Source organism: Nannobrachium achirus (genome assembly GCF_963921795.1).
Source record: "Nannobrachium achirus genome assembly, chromosome: 9".
Taxonomy (NCBI): domain Eukaryota; kingdom Metazoa; phylum Chordata; class Actinopteri; order Myctophiformes; family Myctophidae; genus Nannobrachium; species Nannobrachium achirus.
Window position 1 is genome coordinate 45859812 of NC_137818.1, and position 14956 is coordinate 45874767.

Below are 14956 nucleotides of genomic sequence, written 5' to 3' on the forward strand. Positions count from 1 at the left end.
CAGAATGTAGAGAGAGACTTTCTTATTCTATTCCTTTCAAAACACTGAACTCACCCTCCTTAATCATCATAGTCTAAACATGTTTTTAACACATAGGCCTAGTTAAAAACATTCTACATTTTTCAATGAAATTCAAAATAGCCGATGTATATAGTGTACGTTTCAAGTGTTAAACTGATTTTGATGCTATATTAGTCATTTTGCTGGGGATCCCCGTCCTAGAACCTCTTCAAGGTCCCCTGGGGGTCCTCAGACCCCACTTTGAGAACCACTGGTCTACGCTATATGGAGCATATTTCACAACATGAACATGACCAAAGCATTACATAATTTCAATTTGTCATTACACAAGCTGTCAGTCAAGAAGTTGTAGTAGTCATTCACCTGATAATAACTTGCATCAAAGTAGCCTTGTTGATTGAGTAATGTTGTTTTGGCATGATATTCCGTCATTCCCATGATCTCAACATGATAATAAGTTTAAGTCGTAAATATTCAGTGCAGGATAGGTGGGCACTAGGGACATATTGGCACATTGATGTAAAATGTAACACAAACCACATAGGTGGTGGTCCCTATCCTGTATTCAAGGGATCTACAAGCTCACGTAAATTGTTTTACATTGGAAATGTTCTACATTTCAGTAAAGCAATAATTTGTACTTTTGAATAGGAGTATTTACTTGAGTACCGTATATAGGATACTTTGTCTTCCTCTTCCACTGCCAGGCAGTGGAAGAGGCAGTGACTGCCTACAGTAAAATATAAAAGCGTATAAAGACGTTTGAGATAAACCTAGTATGAGCGACTGTTACTACCTGACTGGCCCATAGATGGCGCCATACATTCGCTATGTTGAAGCTTGGTCCTGAACAGTCTTTGTACATTATTACGCAGGCGGAAGTAAGTGTGTGGAATCTAATTTGTAAACAAAGCTAAATAATCACGAGCCGTATCTTGCTTTAGCAAAAAACATATCCATATTATTTATTAATTCTCACGTCACGATAACAGTTACGTCTTGTTGGATGTAAGTAGCGGCGCGTGTTGCATTCAGTTTCTCAGTTGACCAGCGGCAGGTGATACGTGGTGGTAAGCGAGACTTTTTCTTCTTTGAATTATGTAACAGGCTGGTCTGGTCGAATGCTAGCCTGCGAGCTTTAGCTCAGCCTCAGTTAGATTATTGGATGACGTTGTCAAGCGAATGCGCTGCTTCGTTGAATGTGTAAACACTTTGACTAGTTAAACAGTAACTTAACCTGGTTCATATAGCATTATTGGCAGTTAACAGTTACTGGCTGTTATTATTATGCCTTTAGCCAGCAGCCCTAGACGTGACGGTTGACTATCCGTCTCTCTCTCGCTCTCTCTTTTATGAATTGAGTACAAAAGAACCCAATGTAAACAATTAACAAGCCATTCGGCTTTCTTGAGGTTTAGACCGTGTATCTGAAGTGTTAGACCTGACGTGTTATGCTGCATTCACACTGCATATATATAGTTGAACGTTTTGCTTGCTTGGTCAATGTTATCTCAATGGAAACCAGCTTTAAAGATAGAGGACATACACAGAACAAAGCTTTGAAAGCTTGTCCTCTTGTCCAGGACAACCTGTCCTGATCAAGTAATGCTTCCTTCCGGACAAGTTCATTAAAAATCTACTTGGTGTCCGTTGGACAAGTGGCCCTTGGTTTAATTTTTTCTGTGACGCACCTGGCAGCTTTGTGCTGTATTCAAACTATGGACTGCCCATACTATGTAGTGGAGGGAGCAAGGGGGGTCGGGGGACTTCTAATAAAGTGTTCTATCAATCAAAAACCCTCTCTCTCTCTGTCTCTCTCTCTCCAGTCTCCACACACTCACACACGCACACTACAGTCAGGTTTATCTCGCCGGGCTAGATTGACGACATGGTTTAGTAATAAAGCAACATTTGTCATCCTGCTACATACATCAGACATCGTTTTATTAACATCTAACTGGCTCACTGTGTCCCTCTTCCTCTGTGTTGCGTTTGTCTCTTCCATCAGGTTCCTGATGTGTGGAAGTGACACAGCCTTCAGTAGCAGCACTGTGGAGTTGTAGATCTACTCTCAGTGGATCCCTCCTCAGCAACATCTACAGTCACCATGTCCAGGAAACAGGCAGTGAAACCTGTGCGCAGCAACAAGAAGTGTGATGTGGAGCGCAAGCGGGACGAGCGGGCAGCACGCCGGGCCATCGCCAAGGACCGCAAGAACCGGCCTCAGGATGGCGATGAAGGGGAGGAGTTTGTCAGTTTCTCCAACCAGCTCCAAGCGCTGGGCCTCAAGTTGAGAGAGGTCCCTGGAGATGGGTAAAGCCTGATTTCATTTGATACTCCAATATGATTGATACACTGATTATTAGCTGATCTTCAAGCTCACAAAGCATTGCATTTGTGACATGATGTGAGCTTTTAGATCAGATCCATCCAACAGTATACATTTTTCAGTAACATAAAGACTCCTCTCCTAGACCCACCTGTTCTCTATCGTATCGAGACTATCTCTCCATCCAACATATTTCATATGTATGGGGAATGGTGAGGTGGGGTCATTCATTCCCCATACATATGAAATATGTTAGGAGGAGGGGCGCCCGCTGGCCTACTGGTCCAGGCACATATTACTTGGGCATTGCCACATAGGCATGGATGCCTGGCGGCGTCGCCGATTCGATTCTCGATCCGGACGACCTTTGCAGCGTGTCACTCCCCATCTCTCCCCCCCATTTCCTGTCAGTCTACTGTCCTATCAATAAAGGCATAAAAGCCCGAAAACAAATCTATATATATATATGTATTTGTTAGGAGGAGTGGGGAGAGAGTCTCTTCACTCGGAGAACAAAGGTTACAATGTAACCGAATTATTTGTGCTGCCAGTTCCTTTGTACAAAAGCAAGGAAACCTTGCTACCAGCTCCATTTTCAAATACATTAGCTAGATTTTGGTGAACTGGAAGGGGGCTTGGAAGCCCAGTGGAAGATGGATGATTTTGGATTATTCAACTGAATCCTGCAATCTAGAGCCTTAGGTGATAGTTCAGGTTTTTGACATGTAATAAAAGAACCCAATCCAATCTCCCAGTGGATGCTCCTCAGTCACAAGTGCCAGTTTGGGATGTGTAATATCGAACCCCAAGTTAAAACGTGAAATATTACTTTACAGTAAATAGTATGAATGTTGGTGTGAGACATAGTAATGAAGGGTTATGTTTAAATGAGTATAGCTGGTGCTTGAGAGCTGAGAGCTTTGCTCCAACATAAAAGCAAGATCCACATTAGATCCTTCTCTGTCCTGTCCAATACAGAATGTGCATGTCTGCCTTTTCCATTCTACCAGCCTACACTGGCAGAATTGACTTTCATGCTGTAGTTCTGACATGTTTTAGTGTTCATGTGGAGGGTGTCTATTTCAACATTGACAATTATGTAAATGCCATTAGAACAAAATAAATTACTCGAATGATGAGGATGGAACAAATCACACTTTCTGGGAATGGCATGATGAGGGAACAAATGACTTCTGTGCAGAACGGTATGAGAATGGCATACATCTCTCCCGCAGACATATCTTTTTTTGTCTGTGTTGCCTAGTTATTACAGTTATTGATGCTGAAATGTAATCTCAACAAATGTATAATTATTCTTAGTTTAAAATAAATATAGCATTACTTTCCTCCTCCCAATTGGCAAAACTAGACGAGCGTGACGTCAGTGCTATGTCGTGATATTGATGACAGTTATCTCCTTATGTGGAGATTGTTGCGGATTTATAGATATTTTTGCAGAACTACTCCAGATGCCTTCACACCGGGCACCACACTCCCTCAGGTCCTCTGCGATACACACGGCAAGTTTGAAGTTGATCAACAGGACAGATATGCGATGGAGAGTTATATTTACACACACACACGCATGCAGAGATTTTACGCTTTTAAAGTTGGATGCATAGGTTGTAAATGTTGTTTTTTGTTGCCAGCCAGAATGACAAGGAGGGCTTTTTAATCATCTTCTTACCTTGATCAATGATCAACTTTAGTAGCTAGAAACCAGAAATGTCTTGATAATGCAACATTTATCTTTAATGAACATTGGTTTGGCATTAGATTTGGATAAAATACTACCATGTCAAAAAAAATGATGAACTACATGTTTTAAAGGCAGATTTCAGTCTCATGGCAGTCTTCTAATTTAACAATATATTGTCTCTATCTTCCCTGTAGGAACTGTCTGTTCCGAGCTCTAGGTGACCAGTTAGAAGGTCACTCCAGGGGACACCTGCGGCTGCGTCAGGAGACAGTCCAGTACATGACGTCCCATCGACAAGACTTTGAGCCCTTTGTGGAGGACGAGGTGCCCTTTGCACAGCACTGTGAGAACACAACTCAGATTTAATCATGGCCTTGTCATGTAGTCCATGAACTTACAAATATGACGATTGAAAAAAGAAAAGAAAAAAAGAAAATTGTGTGACTAAACCCTTTGCTTGCATGTCTTGCCCTACAGTGTCTAATCTCGCTCAGCCTGGTACTTTTGCTGGCAATGATGCCATTGTGGCTTTCGCCCGCAGTCAGCAGCTGAAAGTCGTCATCCATCAGCTTAATACGCCGCTGTGGGAGGTAGGAGACACAGCACACACAAAGAATATTAAATGATACTGTATGATCAAATGCATTATTACATTTAATTTATACTCGCATGCTGAAAACAGCCGGCGTACATACAATGTGTACAACGCATTGTGAGATTGTAGATTGGTTGTTTTCTTCACTGCGACATGCTAGTATGTGATCACTAATATCCACACTTGTTTTCAATGCAGATCAATGGCGTAGAGAAGCAAGTGTGCCGAGAGCTACACATCGCATATCGCTATGGCGACCACTATGACAGCGTGAGGTGCACTGGGGACAACTCGGAGGCGCCTGCACAGCTGCGCATAGAGGTGAAGAAAATGTACCGTCTCAATGTTACCTTGAGATTAGGGCTGTCACGATTATGACATTTTACATGACGGTTAATTGTTGCTCAGATAATTGTGATTAACGATTTAATTGTGTGTTTGTCGTTGACAATTACATTTATGTTTGGCTTTTAGGCTTTGAAGTTGCACATGGCAATCATGACACATAACTTAAATATACAAAGAAATTACTGACATATTTGACAATGTTATACTTAAAAAAGAACATGGATAGTGGAAATAGCCGATCTACAAGCTCACAACGCGTCGCGATGCGACGCGTTGTGAGCTTGTAGATCTGCTATTTCCACTACTTTTTGAAAGTGTTTGAAACTATAATAACATTTCTCAACATGGAAACGATTATGACAATTATGCAAAATAATTGCGATTACCTCAAATAATTGCGATTAGACGATTATGTAATAATTGTGACAGCCCTACTTGAGATTGGTAATGGTACTACTAATGGTACTACTTTAGTACATAATATACAATCGAACCTGTAATGTCTCAAGCGAGCTACATACTCCAATTGGGTGTGATTTTTATTTTTTATTTGTGCTTCAAAGTTTCATGCACTCGTGATTTCCACAATCTGTTAGCAACGAAGATCAAGGCAGTGGCCTGAAAATCACATTTTTAACATTTCTGACACGGTTTTAGCCCATTCGTCTAAAACTGTGTCATATTATTATACAATTACACGTCATGGTAAAGATAAGCATGAAGATAATACTCATGCACACTGAAGAACAGTAACATGTGAGTGATTGTTGAACGTGACTTCTTGAACTCTAAATTGGGATGGATTTTAATTGGCTTTCAGTGATTCTACTGTTCATCAAATCACTTTGAAAGTGATCCCAAAGATATTGTCACCATCGTTATAGTTGTGGTGTGGACTCCACCACCCACTTAAATACAACCTAATTGTTTCCAATATTTTGTTAAAGCCACAGTCTGATTTCTTCTGCTGGAAGGCTGAATGTAGAACAGCATGAACATGGGTTAGAACAATAATACCAAAACATAAATTTACATATTGTGCTAATAGTTTAGGAAACTTTAGAGTGCTAGTGTGGGGGTCTCCTTTCACGCTATTTCACAAATCACAGATTGGGACTTGGTCTGACAAAAAATGCTCAGATTTCTTGCTATAATCAGGGCATACCTGTAGTATTAAAGCAATTGACGTTCTTTTTGCTGACATGGTCTAATCTTTATCCTCATCAGAATCTGCAGAATTCACGAGGCCAGCAGCGAGAGTTTGGCGACGGACAAAGGGACAGAAGGTCACCGACATCGCCCGCTTCCTTTGAGGAGGACAACGTGATCCTGAGCTCCATCAAAAACCGAGGACTCCAGAGTGAGAAACAACAGATTTTGTACCTGTATAAATATGAAAGGGTCAGAATGACTGCAAACCTTTTAAGTATGATTTATACTGTGTTGTATGAAAATAACAACACCTGATGGACATTGGCAATAATGATCACGTATGTTGTCTGTCGCAGCCGAAGAGGAGAACCTGCTCCAGCTGAGCGCGGCCACCATCAACGCTGAGTGGCTGGTGGGCTCTGTGCTTGGCCAGCCCTGCCAGGGCCAGTGTGGCTCACACTCCTGCTCAGCTTGCAATGGTGATGAGCAGCCATCGGAGGGCAGCAACCTTCACAAACCTAAGGTAGAAATACAGAGTGGATGTAAGCAATTTACCCCGAGTGAGAGGACATTATGCTCTCATAATGTCCGCAGTGATGGTGTTATCGGACGAGGCGCAGCCGAGTCCGATAACACCATCACTCAGGACATTATGAGAGCATAATGTCCGACCCCGAGTGGTAAATAGCTTTTCTACCACTTTTTCCCTTATACATGAAAGAAAACACATAGTTGTAACTTGCAAGGATCTTAAGTTACAATCATTATTGCCTATAAAACTTCCGCGAGACAGCAGATAGTTCCACCAACAACATCTTCTACTCACCAACAGATGGCGCCAACTCCATACTAATCCATGCGTCTAGCTTACAGCTAAGCTAACGTCAGTTAAAAGCACCGTTCCGGCCGTAAATAGAGGCTGTTCGCTTCCAGAAAGGCATAGGTTCAGAGAAAAGGGGCTTTAAAGTTGGCGGATTGCATTGGATCCAAATAAATCGGCGACGATAGTACGCACGTTAGTAAACATAGGACCGCTGCGACCTTCATTTGTTGGTTGGGGGAAAGTCCCCGGATGTACACTGAGGCGCATTGATCTCGGACACACAACTTTGCGGCATTTGTCCTCTCATAACCTCCGGAATTTAGCCAATCAGAATCCAGTATTTGAACACGTGACTAGAAAAAGTGGTAGAAGAAGCCTTTTTGTAGGCTAAAGTGGAAGTTATGTCCAGTGGAATTTGTGTATTGAGTTTCGGATAAATTACGAAAATAAGCTCTGTATAGCAAACAAAGGCTTATGATATCAACACATTTCTAAATACTTGGATAGTGTTTTGCCAAAAGAGTGATAGATTTGACAAGTGGCTTTTGGCCGCAAAGCGTTTGATTGAGAATGGGGTTTGGTGTTTTAGCAATTCAGGAAAAAAGAAAGATAGAACTCACGGGTGTACTATTAAGGGCTGTAATTTATGCCACAGAAGAAAAGTTTAAATTCTTAATCTTGATGCTTACGTTAACCACAGATCTCACACAAGTATTGGACATCTGGTGAGGGGACCCATTGTGAAATCACTTCCGAGTTTTAGGACAAAAAACGAACACACTACAGCTGCAAAAAAGAGGACCTACTTTGCAAGAAGATTTAACTGAATGCAAATCAATTATTTGGTTACTGTGTGTTTTGTGAATTCAATCCTGAGATGATGTGACGTCCAGCATTTTTAGCTGTTTGAAAGAGTCACCATAATGCAGCAATTTAGGTGTATAACACAGATGTGTGTGGGGAGCAGTTTGTCTTTGCGTCTCTGTACGCACTGGGTTTCAATCTTTTTATTATCCCAGGTGTCCACCAAGCAGAAGAAAGAGCAGCAGCGACAAGAGAAGAAGAAACGCCAGGAGGAGAGACATCGACAGAAGGTTCTGCAGAGCAAAGGGAACTTTGACCAGAACCTGCCAGAGGCTGTGACCTTAGTGCCAGCCCTCAACACTCTGAGTATATAGACTGGAGCATGGCCAAACAACACCTTCTACTTCTCTAGCTACCAGCGGCTGACGCTGTCAAACAAATGTTTTGCACATTGTCAAACCTCTTCAATCACAACGGATGACTTTTCCAAAAGAAAAGAAACCCTTTCCTTTTCCTTTGCAAATGTTATGGTGCCTGCGACTTTTGTGTGTGTGTGCGTGTGTGTGTGTGCGTGTGTGTGTGTGTGGATTACATCATTTGTTCGTTTTCAGTTGTGAGAAAGAGCGAACCAAACCTGGAGGATTCAACTGCATTTTGAGTATTTGTTGGGGTTTGGAGTTTATTTTCTTACCTGGGTTTCTTTCTCAGATGTGGTCTACCAGCCGAGGTACCTTCTCCCTTTCCATGCTGGTGTGAATGCACGGCCACAATGCAGATGATCATGTGCAGCTGGTCTATTTTGTTTGCCATTTGATTGAGTTGAACTTTTAGTTTCTTGGTCCTAGCCAAAGATTAAAACTAAAGGATTAGCGGTTTATGAATGATTGTTATGCAGAGTCTAACATAATTAAGGAATGTGGCAATAAATAAATCTTTACAGTGATTTAGGTGTTGTTTATCATATTAGGTGTTAAGTTACTGAGCCATCTTATCTTACTACTATAATTTGAGAGGGGTCCCCCTTTTCATGGTGGCGGGATTGCAAGCACAGGAACACTCAAAATCATCCAATCAGCCAATGAGGAAGCAGCAATGGCTAAATGTTGGAACAGAACAATAGTGTCCATCGAAATCAATCGACTGCTGGGTGAAAAGAGAACGATGAAATTATGGGAAATTGTGAATAAAGAAATCAACGTCAGGTGCTTGACTAACGTCCCTGGAAGAGAAACAAAGTACTCTTCAGCTGATTCAATTATGGAGAACAACCACAAAGAATCCGTGTCTATGGAATTCCTAAATTCACTAATACCTTCTGGAATCCCTGACCTGACCACGTATAATGTAACTTGAAAGCTAGAAACTAGAAAGATGCAATTCTGGGAAATTATGAGTGTTTTTTGCATTTTCCCCTTCAAGTTAATGTGGTTACTTTATTAGTAACTTTAAGCGAATGAGGAAGCATTAAAAACATAGTAACCTTTAGCCAATGAGCAAGAAGCAAAAACTTTATAAGAAGCTGCATTAAGGTGACTTCACCAAGAATGCTGCTTCCTCATTGGCTAAAAGTTCCTTGATAAAGTTGGAACAGAAGAATAATGTGTTACCATACACACTAATAAAGATGCAATACGTTGTTACATTATACATTGTGTAAGTCCATTCCAGGTGGGGATATTTGGGGCAAAAACACAGTTGAATGTGAGTGCTCCTGCGCTGACCATCCCCTGAAGAAGAAAAGGCTTGGCCTCTCAATTATAGTAGTATAAGATAAAGATGTGACATCTTGCAAGTTACAGAAAAAGTCCATTGAATTAACTGCTAAAATCTGCTGCTAAAATGTGACCATTTAACATGTAGCAGAGCTCCCAGTTTCCTGTCAGCCTAGCTTTCTCAGTTACCATCAATAAAAGACAGGGCCTAGAGAATGACAGCATTTGAATCTACTTATAATAAACTTGAAGGTCCCCAATGGGGGCCTGTATCTCTAGTTAGAGGACTAAAACTGTAACGAGTGGAGAAACATAAAAAATGCTATCATACAGGACTGCAAGATACAATTAAGCAATTAACATCTGATCATGCCTTGTGGCATATATAAAAGATGCTAAGAAAGTTTGTCAAGAGTGAAAACTACAAGTGACTATGAAAGAGCGTTTATTATTGGGGCACGGTTGGCAGGAGATTCAGTCACAGGCTGCTCACATGGCTAGGCTGGTGTTTAAATAGGTGAGTGACTGAAGTGACATTTGCATTTTAATCATGAGGAAGCCATTAGTCAATAAATAGGCAATCTTCCTGGCATGGTTCGGGTCCACTTTCTTGTATATGAAGAGGGCACGCACATCTGTGGCCGAGGTGCAAGACAAGCAACAATATCATGAAAAGGAATAGATTCTGCATACAAGTGATGGTGAAGAAGCTCTGTGGTGTTTTTATTCGTCAACATTTCGGCCTATTCAGAGTTTCAGACTTTCATCAGGACGTATACCTATATACCTGTATGATATGATATGATATACATTTCGGGTCCACTTGTTCCCTTAGGGTTCAGTGAAATACAATAAGTGAATTATCACCTTTATTCTGTGAAACATTTTTATCTGTGTGAGAAATAGACATTTCAATGATTATGAACGTTGCTCACCCGGCGTATACAGCCTACTTACGAAAAACACTGTATTTTTCCGGATGTGGGCCCAAGCTTGCGGTACAAGAGCCGGTCACTTGTACTCTTCCAAGGATGACAATGCAAGGGTGTATCATTTTGTGTTCTATTTCAGGAAGCAAGATGAAGTTCCTACAAATAGAAAGAATTGCCCAGCACCCTAATCGAATTGAAATGGATGAATGTATTCCATTTGCAACATAAAGTCTAAATGATATGGGCTGTGACTAAACAAGATCAGAGAACAAGGAAGTGTGGTGACCTTGCTGGAGGAGACTGTGGTTGTGGTACAGTTGACTAGGCCCTTCATGGTTGGATGACATAAATCATCAGGAAACTTTTCAACTGTAAAACTTAAAATACTTAAAGATATATTTCACATTCAAAAGAACTTTTGGTCATTTTATCGTCTAATGAGGCTTTTGAGGACACCCCCAGACATTTTTAAGTTGCTTGATTAAATATTTAGATATTTGATATTCATCTTATCAGACATGCCTCATTCCTATACAAACCTCATTGTAACTTCAAAATCCATTTTAACCATAGATTCATCAAGAACACCCGTTCTTGGCTCTAGTGACTTATACTGTCCTCCTAATAATTGAGCTGGCTGTGCTTTTTCAATTACCTTTTTAATTTATTTATATAATACCGTTTATTTATTGTATTTTTATTTTTTTTTTCCTTTTCCAAAATAATTATTAAAAATAAATGAAAAAAAGTAATTGAAAAAACACGGCCAGCTCACATATTTGGAAGACAGTATGAGTCACCAGAACCAAGGACGGGTGTTTTTGATGAATCTATCATGTTTAAAATGGAGTTTGAAGTTACAATGGGTTCTTATAGGCAGGGGGTGTGTCTGATAAAATGATCTAAATACTGAATCAAGCAACTTAAAAACTGTCTGGGGTGTTCCCAAAAGCCTGATTAGACGATAAAATGACCAAAGGTTATTTGGAAGTGAAATATCCCTTTAAAAACCTATTACCCTGAACACATATTGAACTAGCAATGCAAAAACACCCATAAATCGCACATAGGCTGACATTAATAAGAGAGACACATGTCAAATCTTTGCGCACTGCTGGACCGGGGCAGTGGTGCACTTATTTTTATATATGATATTTTTTTATTTACAACTTTCGTAACAATGTAATCAGGTCTGGAATTTCGTCATTTGAGGAGCAAGGCCACTTGGCCTTTGGTGTTGTCATTCATTTGTAATACACTGGCCACATAACAACCTGTGCTGCACTATCCATCCATCCATCCATCTTCAACCACTTATCCTATATCGGGTCGCGGGGTTACAGTTCCAACTGAGACCTCTAGATTTCCTTATCCCGAGGAACTTCCTCCACTCCCTCAGGGAGTATACCGAGGCGTTCCCAAGCCAGTTTGAAGATATAATCCTTCCATCTGGTCTTTGGTCTGCCACAGGGTCTCCTCCCAGTGGGACATGCATTGAGGACCTTCCTAGGAAGGTGCTCGGGGGGCATCCGTACTCGATGCCCGAACCACCTAAGCTGTCTATTAAATATACTGTATATATAAAAAAAAAAGAAAAAACACACATAAAAAAAGAAAAGGAAAAAAACAGCGAAAGCAGGAGTAATTTCCACTAGGCTCCTGAGCCATGTGGCCCATATAGCTTATCTCCTGTTTGTGTGTGTGAGGTGGCTTGATGTACGTCAAACAAGTACATCCTCCAGCCATGATATATATATATAGTACCAGCAAGTACTTCTTTTGGGTAGAGGACAGTTACTCGTCTGTGAGGTCCTGAACAAAAAGGAACTCTGAGCGGCTCAGTCCCACCTCTCTCAGTTTGGGGGGGTTGGGCTGTTCCTCAGTGGGAAGGCAGGGCAACACTCGGCGAGGGAAGTTGGTCACTATCTGAAACCTCTCTGGGGTATCTTTCAAAGAGAAGAGGTAGTCATATATTACCGTCAGAGACTGCCCAAAGAGGAATCGTCTCTCCACACGTGTGTCATTGGGCAGCTTAAACCCTATTTTGATACTTTCTGGATGATCTGCAGGAGGCTCCGGAGGAAGACATTCTGACTTCCTCTCTTTTTGCTCCTCAAGTGTCCATCGTCTAGTCTCCTGAGCCAGAGCACTCTGTCGCACCTTCTCTTCCTCTTGCAGTTTCTGCTCCTCTTCCTCCCTCTTCCTTCGGTTCTTCTCCTGGTCGGCACGCAGAGATGCCAGGTATGCTTCATCTTGCTCCTGCCTCAACACTTGCGTCTGGTTCCTCTCCTCTCGTTCCAGGCGCTCTGATGTCAAGTACGGTTGGTTGGCCTCCATGATGATGGTGAGCTGTTTGATGAGGTCCTCTGGCTGAATGAGGCCCTCCAATCTGCCCACCACAGTCATCTTACGTTCCTTCTGCATGACCATGGCAAGAAAAGGGAAGGAATGGTTATCTTGTAGGGCCTGGGACACTGTGACCCCCTCTGGCCTGCTGGCGGAGCATGCCCAAACAAGCATTTCCTGGTTGAGGAAGGTTATGACTTCTTCTGCACATAATGTGTAGCGGCAGAATTCATCTGTGTCTTGGTGTTGCTCCCCATGAAGGTAAACCAATAGGTAGCGTTGGTCACGCTTGGCATCGTTCAGTGCCTCGCTGTATGTTCCCTGGTAAAATATTGGGTGTGACCGACCGTACTTCTCCTCAAAGAATTGAATAAAGGATACATCGTCCCCAGCAGGATATGTGAGAGGACGTCTGATGTACTGCAAAGCAAACCTGAATATGTCCAGAAGTGTGCATGTTGTAAATCTAAAAGGAAGTTCTATGAAATAGTAACTCCATCCTAGAAAACCCCTGGGTTGTGGTGCTGAGAATCTGCATCCTAGAAATCCCCTAGGTTGTGGCTTTGCGACGATGTAACTATACATTCCATGTTGTGCTGTGTAGACCTGTACTGGCCTGGAGGCTGGCAGATTAGGCACATTGGGGATCCCCTCCTGTTCATTCAGACTGTATTGCACTGCAGCCTCTATGTTCCAATCGTGCTGTTCTAATGTACGACGACATTGGTCCGTGTCCTCCAAACCCATCATGTCCTGAAATTGGAGGAGTTTTTCGGTCTGCTCCTGAGTAAATTCTTGCTCCATTGTTTCATCCATCATTTCCTCCATCTTCCTTCGGCAGACGATAAGCAAGGCTGAAACCCAGTACCTCTATCAGCAACTTTTATAGTAGCAGTGATGTCACAATTAGCAGTGATGTCACAATTCTTACCTAACATTGTGATTGGCTGCATGGGATGCTATGTGTCCAAATACAGATGTCAGACCGGTACTCTGACGATGGGTTCAACAGGAAATGCATAACTGGGCATGTATTTCCAACTTGCATCCATCGTTCCCGAGTAGGCTGATATGCCCAACGTCCGAGCACCGGTCTAGTGTAATAATTCATAACTAGAAATACTGTTCCTACGGAACAGTATTTCATACTGGTCTCGCCTTTCAGCGAGCCCACAATAAACAAGAGATGGGGTAATAACTGTGTTCCATGTGGATCTCAGACTTCATGTGGCCAGTCTATGATGTATGACTCCAGATTTTGGCAAGGTTTCAGTCCGATCTGGCTGCCATTGACTCCCATTCTAAAATTAAAGATTTAATTAATCTTTAGATCTTTCAAAAATATATAAAGCATATTATATTAGGCCAATGTGGCAAAATTGGCATAGCCTACTGGCAGCAAGAAATTCGGTACTGACTGAAACTAGTAAGATGCAATTCTGGAAATTGCAAGTGTGGTTGCCCTGACGCTGGTCACAAGGAATCCGCAGGTAAATGTATTCTTTCTTACCATTTGTCCCTTTCATGCCCATATATGCATGTCTTTGTATATGTCAGTTCTTGTCCCTATTTGAGCGGTGCTAACCATGCCGTCCTTGTCCCTTTTATGCCCATTTATGGAGATCCCTGATGTCATCAATAGTATGTCCATATCTTGGAATGACCGTGTATGGACATATTGTGTCAGTCTCATGTGGTCTATGACGTCAGACATCTATGATGTATGTCAGTCATCTCCATATTTGGGAAAAGTTACATTTTTCCATTCAAGTCAATGGTCATTCAAGTCAATGGAGTCAATTCACACTAACTGTAGGTCTTCTTGGTCACGTTATTCATGGCGGAGTAACATGTAGGCTAATCTTCTGTGGATATGACTTATACTAGCATCTGTATTCAAAAATGCTGTGTGCAGCGATGTTATTTTGCATGGTCCCATGGACAGAGGCTATGTCCATGATGTAGGCTACATTATATGATTAGATTCGACCATAAACGGCCATTTATTTGAAAGTCTGTGCTTGTCAGTGTGGATCTCTGTATCTGTCAGTCGGAGATCCCTATAGTATCCCATATAGGATCCCATATGAGATTCCTGATGGCATCAGCCCAATATGGGCATATTGGTTGGATCGGCGGTTCTACTACACATAGGCAAAATCTGAACTAGTTTTAGGTTAGGTTAGGTTAGTTTA

General features: G+C 41.7%; 2 protein-coding genes across 2 annotated transcripts; one reads left to right on the forward strand and one right to left on the reverse strand.

Moving 5' to 3' along the window:
- Positions 1 to 947: 947 nt before the first annotated feature.
- On the forward strand, positions 948 to 8619 carry otud3 (OTU deubiquitinase 3). The gene is made up of 8 exons (XM_080732484.1): positions 948 to 1091; positions 2030 to 2334; positions 4244 to 4392; positions 4527 to 4639; positions 4843 to 4965; positions 6220 to 6352; positions 6501 to 6667; positions 7987 to 8619. The coding sequence occupies exons 2-8, from the start codon at positions 2129 to 2131 to the stop codon at positions 8143 to 8145; spliced, it is 1050 nt and encodes a 349-aa protein (XP_080588610.1). The 5' UTR covers positions 948 to 1091; positions 2030 to 2128; the 3' UTR covers positions 8146 to 8619.
- A 3590-nt stretch (positions 8620 to 12209) lies between these two features.
- On the reverse strand, positions 12210 to 13589 carry LOC308290907 (FAS-associated factor 2-like; the record flags this gene model as incomplete). The annotated part of the gene is made up of 1 exon (XM_080732820.1): positions 12210 to 13589. The coding sequence occupies one exon, from the start codon at positions 13587 to 13589 to the stop codon at positions 12210 to 12212; it is 1380 nt and encodes a 459-aa protein (XP_080588946.1).
- Positions 13590 to 14956: the final 1367 nt, after the last annotated feature.

Coding starts and splice junctions, on each gene's coding strand:
- otud3 (XM_080732484.1), top strand. CDS start 2,129: ATGTCCAGGAAACAGGCAGTGAAACCTGTGCGCAGCAACAAGAAGTGT. Junction 4,393..4,526: donor GGTGCCCTTTGCACAGCACT/GTGAGAACACAA, acceptor CTTGCCCTACAG/TGTCTAATCTCGCTCAGCCT. Junction 4,966..6,219: donor CTGCACAGCTGCGCATAGAG/GTGAAGAAAATG, acceptor TATCCTCATCAG/AATCTGCAGAATTCACGAGG.